General features: G+C 45.8%; 1 protein-coding gene and 1 long non-coding RNA gene across 2 annotated transcripts in view; one reads left to right on the forward strand and one right to left on the reverse strand.

Annotated features, from left to right (window-relative positions):
• LOC139764826 (uncharacterized) overlaps positions 1-12,972 on the reverse strand; it is a 735,103-nt gene that overhangs the window by 345,992 nt on the left and 376,139 nt on the right. The gene's annotated exons all lie outside the window — the stretch shown is intronic.
• LOC139764823 (uncharacterized) overlaps positions 1-12,972 on the forward strand; it is a 399,407-nt gene that overhangs the window by 318,485 nt on the left and 67,950 nt on the right. Inside the window, exon 3 of the mRNA XM_071691794.1 lies at positions 10,091-10,157. Within this exon, the coding sequence (XP_071547895.1) occupies positions 10,106-10,157 (52 nt within the window). The 5' untranslated portion in view covers positions 10,091-10,105. The remainder of the gene's footprint in view (positions 1-10,090; positions 10,158-12,972) is intronic.

Raw genomic sequence — 12,972 nt, forward strand, 5'->3', positions numbered from 1 at the left:
ACGTTGCAAGCTAATTCATGTTATAATCATGATTATCTGGAAGGTACGATTACAGATATGAGCTAATCATGATTATCTGGGATGTAAGATAACAGATATGAGCTAATCATGATCATCTCTAAATAAGATAAAAGATAAAAGATGTTAAGTTTATGCAACAATGATTAACCTGAGGTGCCCAGGTGGTTGTCGTAAACATGACTCGTACACATGGAAACCAAAGGTGAGACAGGAGACGGAGGAGAGGCCCACACCTTTGACTGATCGAAGGAAGAATGAGGGATGATAACGGCTAATCCTCGTGTGGTTGCTCTCCATAAAGTGGCTGGGTGTTTCCACGCTTTGGAGAAGGACGAGAGTGAGGTATTGTCTACACTGTGAGTGTGTGTGTGTGTGTGTGTGTGTGTGTGTGTGTGTGTGTGTGTGTGTGTGTGTGTGTAGCCCGAGGCCCCGTGTGTACCCTTAAGACCCCCTACCCTCCCTTAATCCTATATATAATTTATAACTACCATCGGATCTCGTTCAAACATACTCTTATGAAAACGCATCACAGCCCCACTGCTTCCCAGGGCGGTGGCCCAACACTTTAACAACATGGTGGACAGGGAACGTGTCTGTGACAGTAATTTCCTACAATCTTTCACTTCAGAAATGTTAGTGGAATGATAGACGTCACGTAACAAAGTAAAACGTCACACACACACACACACACACACAGTTCCAGATGGCCACATGGGTCTTAAATATTAATGGCTTCGTGTTTTCTCCCACAAGAGAACCAGCTGTTTGAAAACATACACTTTCCTTTCAGGTGGGCTGCCGTACGCCAGCGACTCAAACCTGGTCCTGGAGCAGGATATGCGCTCTGAAATAGTTTCCACGTTCTCCCTGGAGCAGTCACACTCGTAGTAGAACCCTTCCAAGCTAAATGCGTCACACGTCAGTCTTACGAGACAAAGCCACGGGCTCCACATCACACACGATTCACGAGACAGTAGTTCCAAAGCCACCATGACACATGTCGTCCAGGAACACAAGCTTCCAGCTTACAAAGCCACATGGCACTCAATACTAATATATATATATATATATATATATATATATATATATATATATATATATATATATATATATATTCCTATGAGTCCACGGGGTAAAAGAAACACGATAAGTTCCCAAGTGCACTTTCGTGTAATAATCACATGATGTGATTAAAACACGAAAGTGCACTTGTGAACTTATCGTGTTTCATTTTCCCCGTGGACTCATAGGAATATCTTGATCACGCGCAAAATTGTGATCCTTTCCAACGTATATATATATATATACAGGCTAGAAAAGCCATAATCTATGCTCTATAATGTCCCACATTACTACACATGTCAGAGAAACCACGAGGATCACTCCTCTCTCTCCACTTCTGCTTGTAAACTATTCCACTAACCAATAAATACATCGACCTTCCCCGCGTTGCTCAACCACACCGACCCCAGACACTCGCTGATGCACAGAGACTTCCTCACCTCCGTCTCATAAGAACCCATAACGGGGAAGATACATCACTACGCCTACAACCAGTCATCACAACCGCCATCCAGGGCTCACTGATGTGTGTGACGAGGACCCACAACCGACACATACACAGACGAAGGTTTACCTCCCATCATCAGGTCGAGGGAGATGTAGTGAGGGTGGTGGGAGTGGAGTCTCCAGGGAGCTCAATGTTTGCTGACGATTAAACGAGAAGACAATGAAACACCACACCTACTCAAGGGGGAGGTGGATGAGCCTCAAAGTGTGGCTAAACAGGGCATTACAACGCTAACCAACCGGTGTAGACATTCACCATTTCCACTGGGGGTCGTGGAAGGGAAGGGGAGTTGACAGGAGACCTGATGGTCCAGGTCGAGGGTAACTGCTAAAGGATGTAAGTGTGAAAGGTGTCCTTGAGATCCTATTGTTGTTTGTGGTAGAGATGGTTTACTGTGTGGAGGAGGGAAGTGGGCGAGACATTCCCACACCACCTTCAAGTACAGGCCACAAGGTAGAGACATGATGGTGTCTCTCATTCAACACTCATATGGTAAGCTGAGACAGATGTTAATACGACAGTTAGAATGATAACAAACTACTGGATGTAGTTATGAGGAATATGAGTGATAGAAGTGATATAAGTAACTAATATAAGTAGTAAAGTGGATGTGATGGGGTGAGAGAGATAGGGCAAGTGGAAGTGCAGGATGATGGGATGAATGATATGTACCAGACACTGTGATGTGGGGCAGAAATGGAGGAGGACGCACACAAGGAGAGAGAGCCGTGGCCCCCTTTTTTTTCCCTCCCTCTGAAGACTTGGTATGAGCACGTTGTTTGAGGTACCTACTGTGGCTGACGGTTTATCCTGGAACAGACTTGAGGGAAGAACAGGTGCTATTAGCAGTGAAATGTTGCGAGAATTTCCCCCAAGAGTTTGGGGTCGGGTTTATAACCTGTTGTGTGAGGGAGGCGGTGTGACAATCTTGTACTTTCTAACTTTTACCACACTAATTTGTGAGCGTCTGGTGTCTTCCATCATCCCAAACAACCTCGGAGGAGACCCAATAGTTTACTGTTGTTTGATTTCCTCGTAGTTTTGGCGAGTGTTACAAGAGTAAGGCTTGGGGAAGGGATCATGGCTGTAACTACAGACTGTCGCACAGCATAATGGTAAAAGGAGGGAAACATGAAACAACGCTAGACCAACACGGCGAAGGACTGTTGTCACGGGTTAACGATCGTTAAGAATGAGAAACTTTCGGTGGGGGATGGTCAGCATCTGATGTGGCGTGTGGCATTCATTCCCAGGATGGTGGGAGGAGTAAGGGAGTGAACATAACGAAAGGCCGGATCATATATCGTGAGGGAGCGACTTGATAAAGAAAGTCTGTACACAAAACTGCCCAGTTCTCTCAATGACTGGCTTATGGACGAGCGAACGAAGTCGGCGGAAATTTTAAGGATCAGCTTTTGAATTGAGCCAATAAACTGAGTGCACGAGGTTGAGGTGGAAACGATGAGGCTGGGGTAAGACAATGAAAATGTCTGTTAGAAGAAGAAACAAGAAAAAAAATAGTGTAACAAGCGGTTCTTCATTAAGCTGGGATTATGAACAACGCATGAAGGCAAGGAGGAAAGGTTGGGTTATAGAGCAGGAAGTTAAAAAGCAAAGATGGATGCGAACACAAGAGGGAGGAGGGGAAAATTAAAGACTTGGGGTGAAAACTGATAGCTCTACTTACCGTAAACAATGTTACAATTTAGGGAGACGTCAAAAAAAAAAAAAGATTGACAAGGGGCAAGAAGGGGAATGAAAAATAATTTGACATTGAAGATGATATGTTGGTAAGGGAGACGAAGGATGTACTAGCAATGGAAGAATGGCTTTTAGGAGTCACAAACTATAAGGCATCAGTAGTGGCAAGTTAAGTACAAGACAAAGACAACATCAATAGATGTTTGAGGTTACAAGAGAAGTGAACTGTACAAAGGTTACGTACATGGATCCAGCAAGTTGTGAAGTCTTGTTTAAGTTGAAGGACTGAGGTGTGTGTGTGTGTGTTGTGTGTGTGTGTGTGTGTGTACTTGTGTTCCTATGCAATATAGAGTTTGAGTTGGGGCCATAGTACTTCTGTATCAAGTGTCCATGTATGTATACAGGCTCATAGATGTATATATATAGGTTCATAGATGTTTACATATATATATATAGGTTCATAGATGTTGAGGATGAATGTATATAGATTACTTTATTGAAGAGAGGGACAAGATATATGGCCGAGTGTTGAGCGAGGGGCATGGCTTGAATAATGACGCTGTACGAAGAAATGCAACCCAGATCAGTTTATGTATAAGGTCTGAGCGATGAATCAGTTATTCACTGTGATACCCAGTCGTTGAGATAACGTGCACAAAAACAGAGGAATTCATCTGTTCGATTTATGAGGCCTGGAAAATGCATTTGACAGAAATGACAGGAATGCACAATTGAATGTATAGATTATTTACGATTTGGGAGGGGATGGCGGAGGGAGTCTGTAAAAGAGGAGAATCCACCACGACAGGTGGAGGAATGAGTGAGAGGTGCACCAGGGTTATGTCCTGTACCCATGTTTATTTAATGTTATGACTGGTGCATGTTGGAGAGTGGTTGACCCCCACGAAATATTGGTGTAAAGGAGGAGCAACAACACTGGAAAAGGATGGAAGGGTTGTGGGTAGAGAAAGGGATATTGTTATATGTAAAAAAAACACCCGCGTTAATGGCAAGGGGTGTGGTAAGGGAAGCCCACAGAGCAATATGGGGGAAGGTGGATCACTGTACAGTAAGAAGAGGTTCACATTAAAGGCTAACAAGAGCAAGGGACAGCGTTTACGAAACGCTGGACTTCAACACTTCTGAGAAGACTTGGACATGAAGGGATGGGCGATGAGACATGTAGCAGGGCTGACTAACTGACTAAAGGGGAACGAGTCGTTTCCTGCCTCAGAAAAGGGTCACTGAGGTGAGTGCTGTGGATCCGTGGCCAGGCCTTCGCGAGCTAATGTTGAAAACATGGGTTCGCATTTGTATAATGACTGTTAGAGTGGGGGTGAACTACATTGATGGACATGCTGGGTTCTGAGGGAGGGAGAGAGAGAGAGAGAGAGAGAGAGAGAGAGAGAGAGAGAGAGAGAGAGAGAGAGAGAGAGAGAGAGAGAGAGAGAATAATTAGCAGGAGAGAGAGGGGAGAGAAAAAAGAACTTGGTATGGAGGAAAGAAAGATAAAATTGGGGTAGTGAGCGACTGAGCATTTGGTCAGGTTGGTTCTGGCTCCATGAAAAACATTGGTGGCGGGTGAAAAAAAAAATGTGGAGTGTATTTACGTTGTGTTAAATGAATGACGCGAGAGATTCCTATGATAGGCGGAGGGCGAGAAAGTATGGTCAGGGTGAGAGTGTGTATAGAGGGAGGGTATATGGTCCAGTGTGAGGTGTGAGGATGTATGAAGGGTGAGGATATATGGCCAGGGTGAGGGTGTATGGACAGGGGGTGAGGGTGTATGGCCAGGGGGTGAGGGTGCATGGCTAGGGTGAGGGTGTATGGCAAGGATGTGAGGGTGTATGGCCAGGGTGAGGGTGTATGGCAAGGATGTGAGGGTGTATGGCCAGGATGTGAGGGTGTATGGCCAGGATGTGAGGGTGTATGGACAGGGGGTGAGGGTGTATGGCTAGGGTGAGGGTGTATGGCCAGAGGGTGAGGGTGTATGGCCAAGATGTGAGGGTGTATGCTCAGGGTGAGGATGTATGGCTAGGGTGAGGATGTATGGCCAGGGTGAGGGTGTACGGCCAGGGAGTGAGGGTGTATGAAGGGTGAGGGTGTATGGCAAGGATGAGAGGGTGTATGGCCAGGATGTGAGGGTGTATGGCCAGGGGGTGAGGGCGTATGGCCAGGGTGTGAGGGTGTATGGCCAGGGTGAGGGTGTATACTCAGGGTGAGGATGCAAGCAGGGAGGTTATGAGACAGTGTGAGGGTGGGGTTGTATGAGGCTAACTCATCACGGGTCCTCACACAAGACACTAGATAGATACAGTAGGACACACATCAATAGATAGAGGGAGTGGGTCACACAGCATTAGATAAAGGGAGTGGGACACACAGCAATACAGGGTGTGGGACACACAGCATTAGACACAGGAAGTGGCAAACAACGTATCACAAACAGATACTTGGGACGTAACGCACCGTATGTAAATAAACAAATTTATGTGACGTTTACACGCATGAGAACATGACCATTGCGTTCCCTTCTTGATGGAGCTCCATCACACGTCTCATTGTAGGAGTTGGTCTGTCTGTCTGTCTGTCTGTCTGTGTGTCTCTGGTGTCTCTCTTCGTAAATAAAATCCCTCTCCCTCCGCAGTCTCTCTCTCTCTCTCTCTCTCTCTCTCTCTCTCTCTCTCTCTCTCTCTCTCTCTCTCTCTCACAAACATATTTTTCCCAGTATTTCAATATTTCTCCCGTGTTTCCTACCCTGACGTCGTTTTCCTTCGTACTATTTCCACATATTTTCTTGACTTTCCATCTCCCCTTCCATGTGGTTCTCTCCCGTCATTCTCCCATAAGCTCTCTTCCTCCCTCACCCGGGCAGCTGTCAACACTCTCTCTTTTCCAATCTTTCTCAAACTCACTGCTTACATTTCAACACCCTTTTTCTTTTTTCTTTTTTTTACTTCTTTTCAAATTCCTTTTATCTTCTCCCCTTGGAAGACCCTCTCTGTATTTCTTCGCTGTTTCGCTCCTGTATACACCTTTGTAGCTTCTAAGTAAAGGATGAAGCAATAAAATATTCGATGCTGTAGCGTATGGTCAACACAAGGGGGTGTCATGAACACAAGGTTCTTCATATGTTACGGGGCCCTCCGTGGTGTTGTGGTCAGCATTACCGAAAGCAAGGGCGGTCATAGGTTCGAATCTTGTGGTCGGCATTACACAGTCGACCTAGGTGTTCATCCTGGCCCTTATGGACCGGTTGATAAATGGATATCTGGTTCATGTTAGGACGTACGTGTGTGTGTGTGTGTGTGTGTGTGTGTGTGTGTGTGTGTGTACAGTTTCCCCTGGTCATTTTTCGTGAATGTAAATACACTATCGCAAGAAAATACGTGACCACGCCAGTTAACGACCATCATCAGAAACTATCAGTAACTACAATCACCAGTATCAGTAATTAACGACAGTCATCCAGGTAGTTCCATGATTAGGTCAGGTCAGGTCACCGACCGAGGTCGACTAGAACATGGGGGGATGGGGGGGGGGGCGGGTACTGTTCGTGGTAATGACAGTGGTTATGGTGCTAATGGTCGTTAAGAAAAAAAAAAGAGTTGTATTCTGCTTCATTAGGCTATATAGCGCGTCCCTTCTTCCCTCTTCCTCTCCCCTTCCCTTCCTTCCTCCCACTTCCTCCCCTTCCCTTCCTTCCTCCCCCTTCCTCCCCTTCCCTTCCCCCCCCTTTGTAACAATTAGCCTTGGTAATAACACGTGTTAATTACTGCCTGTCTGTACAACCTTCAGGTGATTTCTGTCAAAAATTTCCATCAGGATTTGATAACACATATTTTTACACCACTTCAGAGCCGAGGTGTTTATTCTAGCTATGTTAGCATATTCTCGCTATATTTGTCATTCTTACTAGGTTAGCGGTTACTGCTATGTTTGCTATTCCTTATATACGTCCACGTATATCATTCTTGCTATGTTAGCATATTCTCGCTATATTTGTCATTCTTACTAGGTTAGCGGTTACTGCTATGTTTGCTATTCCTTATATACGTCCACGTATATCATTCTTGCTATGTTAGCATATTCTCGCTATAATTGTCATTCTTACTAGGTTAGCGTTTACTGCTATGTTTGTCATTCTTACTAGGTTAGCGGTTACTGCTATGTTTGCTATTCCTTATATACGTCTACGTATATCATTCTTGCTATGTTAGCATATTCTCGCTATGTTTGTCATTCTTACTAGGTTAGCGGTTACTGCTATGTTTGTCATTCTTACTAATTTAGCGACTACTGCTATGTTTACTATTCCTTATATACGTCCACGTATATCATTCTTGCTATGTTAGCATATTCTCGCTATGTTTGTCATTCTTACTAGGTTAGCGGTTACTGCTATGTTTGTCATTCTTACTAATTTAGCGACTACTGCTATGTTTACTATTCCTTATATACGTCTACGTATATCATTCTTGCTATGTTAGCATATTCTCGCTATGTTTGTCATACTAGGTTAGCGGTTACTGCTATGTTTGTCATTCTTACTAGGTTAGCGGTTACTGCTATGTTTGCTATTCCTTCTATACGAGCAAGGTCTGGTGTGTTCCTATGCTCATATCTTCGTCGGTTTTCGTATTTTTCTTCAGTTATCGCCACAATGTTCCTCTACAAGATTCGGCCACATTTTCTATAACTGGTCAACCCGTCCCTCCCGCCACACGTTTTCTATCACCCCTGCCTCTCTCTCTCTCTCTCTCTCCCCCCCCCCATCCCTCCCTGCCTCTCCCCCATCACCCCCATCACTCCCTGCCTCTACCCCCTCACCCCCATCTCTCCTTGCCTCTCCCCCATCACCCCCAATCTCTCCCTGCCTCTACCCCATCACCCCCATCTCTCCCTGGCTCTCCCCCATCACCCCATCTCTCCCTGCCTCTACCCCATCACCCCCATCTCTCTCTGCCTCTACCCCATCACCCCCATCTCTCCCTGGCTCTCCCCATCTCCCTTATTACCACTGTATTCGCTTTCTCCCCACACTTCCTGGACACCACTGGCCACTTCCTCTCCCCCATACCCTCACCCATGGCTCCCCCCCCAGGGCCCCTCTCCCCACTCGAGTCCGCCCCACTCCATGAGAGCACAACACACCCCCCCCCCTTTCCCCTCTCCCGGCTAACACGGAGGGGAGGGGAGAGGGGGAAGGGGAGAGGGGAGACTAAAAGCAAAGTTGGGCGGAAACCAAGAGACATCCACCCCACTCCCCTCCCCTCCCCTCCCCTCCCCTCCTGAGCAGCCCACTCGTCTCCACTCACTCCCCACCCCCACCATCATCCCCCACCTCAACCCCAAACCCCATGTCCCCCTCCACACGGCTGACTGACACCCCCACCCAAACCCCACTTAACCCCCACCCCACTTCCCCCTTCTCATGACCCTCTGACCTTCCCCACACCCCCCCACCCTCCCCAACCCACCCCACACCCCCTCCTCCACATAACAATATAATTTCACAAGTTGTTAACAATTTCTATTTACGTTGTTCGGACTCAAGTAGTCCCTCCTTTTTATTTATATACATACAGTTTCTCCAGTGGGGAGCATTTCACACAGTTCCTCCATTATTGTCTCCCCTCCCCCCCTTGAGTCATACTTCCCCCAGTTCCTGGTGTGATATTTATGCAGAAGTAATAACAATAGTGGCTTAAAAATACCCCCCAAAACTTCCCAAAAGAAAAATGCTAGGATCATAGTGAATTGAAGGTGAAGTTTTAGAATCTATTTACAGGACCCCCCCCCTCCTTCCCCCCCCCCTCTCTCTCGGACCCACTGGCAAAATTGTATTTTTTCAAAGTTAGAAAACTTTGGGCCAATAGTTGACTACTTTTCAACCCACCTAAAAAAAAACGGGGGGTTGGGGGACGACTGCACTCCAGCCTGCGTCGTCTGCACTATGCAAATTGTGCAGCCAAGACGACCAAGCCAGCGATCCTGTACACACACACACACACACCTGCCCCACGTACACCCCATCCCAGCTCCCAACGTTCGAACCAAGTGCCCACCACACCACGGCAATACACTGCGCTCCCCCACTCTCGCACGCCCGTGCAACGTGTTCTATTACGGAAGAAAACGTGAGATAAGAGAACAAACATCTCATGAAGAAGTGGAGAACAAAAAAGAACAAATATCAAAAGAAGTGAAGATCAAAAAACATCAAACACAAGGAAATCAGCCAATATGAACAATGCTAAATTATCATTATTATCAATACTGATATCAATTGCTATTAGAACCATCATTATCAATGTTAATAGTAGTAGTAGTAGTAGCAGTGGTCGTAGTAGTAGTAGGAGTAATAGTGGTAGTAGCAGCAGTAGTAGTAGTAATAGTAGTAGTAATAGTAGGAATAGTAGTAGTAGTAGAATTTGTAGTAGTAGTAGTATAATAGTAGTAGAAGTAGTAGTAGTATATATCTATATATACCAAATGGCGTCCTAGCTTCGTCTCTTCGATGTATATCAACTGACTGTTATATTCTTGTGTCTCCCGTGATGATGTGATTATTACACGAAAGTGCACTTGGGAACTTTTCGTGTTTCATTTTCCCAGTGGACTCATAGGAATATATATATATATATATATATATATATATATATATATATATATATATATATATATATATATATATATATATATATAATGGGATAAAAGTAGTCTAGTTTAAGATGTAGTAATGTTTGTAGCAGCGACTGATGTAATCTTACGATGTTTTCGTTCTGACCTTTGCAGGTGGATGCGTGAAAGATGTATACCAAGTCACTCTTTTCTCTAACTACCATCCTCCTCCTTAGTAAGTGTAAGTATCAACTTCATCTCTTGTAAGTATGGGTTGTAAGTGACCCCCTGGCGAACCCCTGATACATATGTCTTACCCTGCGGGTACAATTATCATACACGAATGTTGCCCATGTCCTCACTACAGTCATGGATTCCTTATATATATATAATTGTTATCAAGGTACTGAGTGTATGTGTATGTGTGTGTGTGTGTGTGTGTGTGTGTGTGTGTGTGTGTGTGTGTGTGTGTGTGTGAGTAAAGAATGATACATGTACACAAGGTTGAGAGACGAGCGCAATACGAGTGTAAAACTCTCTCTCTCTCTCCCACGGAACACACAAATACTCATGACATACACACACACACACACACACACACACACACACACACACACACACACACACACACTGTGTCTCCTCTATGTCCTGTTTATCACAAACAACGCTGACAAGCGACGATAAGTTGTCAAGAGATATGTGTATCTCCGTCATAAAGAAGAGTGTTTTACTGAGAGATTGTGGCTGCCTCTGCCCGTGTGGGTGTCGGAGGTGGGGTGTGGGGGCTCAGATACACCTGTGTAGGTGTAGCAGGTAAGGTCTAGGTGTAGATTACAAAGATGTGATGCCCAGAGACGAAACCAGTCCTCATCATGGGTTTTTTTTCTTCCACTCTAGTATGGCGGGGTGTGGGTTCATAATGAGTCAGTCAAGTGTTAATAGGTTGGGTGTTGGTACACTTGTGGGGTGTAGGTGTGGGTGGGAGGTATACACATGTGTTGCCGGAGGAGCAATGCTATACTGGGGGTGTAGTGAGTGGTGTGTTGCGGGGTGTGGACGAGGCTGGCAACACAGGTGTGACTGAAACACTTGAGCGGACAGGTGGATGGGTGTAGGTGTAGGTGTGGGGTGTAGAAAGGGCGCGTGTGTCCCCGGACGGAAGTCAGTGTGCTAGGACGTTGCATCTGTCCCTGGATGGATGTGACTCCTGTCACCATACTACACACACACACACACACACACACACACACACACACACACACACACAAACACACACACACACACACACACACACACACAAAACATCTCCTCCAACTCATCACTTCGTAGTACACAAGCGCAACTGTTCTCCCGGCACTAAACATACACATACACACACCTCCTCACCTCCCTCAGTAGACTCCATCTTCACCATCCGTTGTGTGTAATAATCAGTTCAAAGCAAATTCACGTCTGATGGGCATTAACCATGCAAGTGATCTCCACCCACCTCACACACTCCCATCCACATACGCGACCCCCTCCCTCCTTCCTAGTCTACGAGAATCTACGCCATCCACATGCGCGACCCCCTCCACCCTTCCTAGTCTACGAGAATCTACGCCATCCACATACGCGACCCCCTCCACCCTTCCTAGTCTACGAGAATCTACGCCATCCACATACGAGACCCCCTCCCTCCTTCCTAGTCTACGAGAATCTACGCCATCCACTCCCCGTTTGTGCTGTGGTGTGCAAGGCGTCCCACAGCATGTCCCTCTTGGCCAAGGGAAAGGCTGGGGATACACGAACATATATCAAAGAACAGAGAACACCAAGTGGACCTCGGGGATAGAGGAACATATATCAAAGAACAGAGAACATCAACTGGGCCTCGGGGATAGACGAACATATATCAAAGAACAGAGAACATCAACTGGGCCTCGGGGATAGAACATATATCAAAGAACAGAGAACACCAACTGGACCTCCTGGTACTGTCTAGACCCCAAGACTATCCACAACCTATCCATCACAGGAGGATCCATGATAGAAGACGTGACCATCTCCTGGTTCGAAGCTAAGGCAGCGAGTAGGTGTGTCGAAGGTCATCTTCCGTGTCAACAAGAGAACCAGTGGTTCATCCCCCCCTAAGATGAGGTCAGCCCCCACCCCACAACACCAGCGAGTCATTTAAGGTTTCATTTTATTTTCCTGGCTATTAACGTCGCCATATTTTTTTTTCTTCTCCCCCCTCTCTCCCCTCCCAAACCCCCACCCCAGGATGGCGCGAAATTAAAATCAAACTCCGTCATTAAATTTTTTTCATTGGACGAGTCAAAAGTGAGAGTGAGTTACACAATTGCTCTTAAAAGTAATGCTGTGGGTTTTAGCCCTGGCTGAAAGAAACAATAATATATATTTACAGATTGTTAAAGGAGTACAATGCTCCATACCACAAAATGCAGCGTTTCCAACAGCGCAAATAAACTCAGGGTTGAAAAGAAGTCTGGCTGGACAGAAGAGAGCACACTAGGCTTTATGTAAGAATGCTCTTTTGTTATACACATTTTCCAAACCGCAACTGTTGAAACAAACGATATATATATTTTTTTTTTCTCCCCTCCCCCCCACACACCACCCCACACACACCACCTATCCTCCCTGCTCCATGGCTTTTTCCCACATTCATCTCTCTCTCTCTCTCTCTCTCTCTCTCTCTCTCTCTCTCTCTCTCTCTCTCTCTCTCTCTCTCTCTCTCTCTCTCTCGTCGTAATTTCCTAACGTACTTTCTCTCTCTCTTTTCATTCTCTTGTGACACACTTTCATTTCGTCATCCCTTATCTCGTCCTGCTCACGTTTTCATTGAGCATATTTCCCCCCCCCCCCCCCAAAGACAATTTCATATTGTTTACCGAGTTGTTTTTGTTGTTGTTGTTTTGCATATATGCCCTTCGTGTAACTGAGTTTTCTTTCCCGAGTTTGTTTTCCCCGTTCTTTTCCCGCTCCGGTTCCAATGTCTTTCTCCTCACTTATTTACCATCTCATGTCAAGCTACGAGCTTCTCTCTCTCTCTC

Source organism: Panulirus ornatus, chromosome 51 (genome assembly GCF_036320965.1).
Source record: "Panulirus ornatus isolate Po-2019 chromosome 51, ASM3632096v1, whole genome shotgun sequence".
NCBI lineage: Eukaryota > Metazoa > Arthropoda > Malacostraca > Decapoda > Palinuridae > Panulirus > Panulirus ornatus.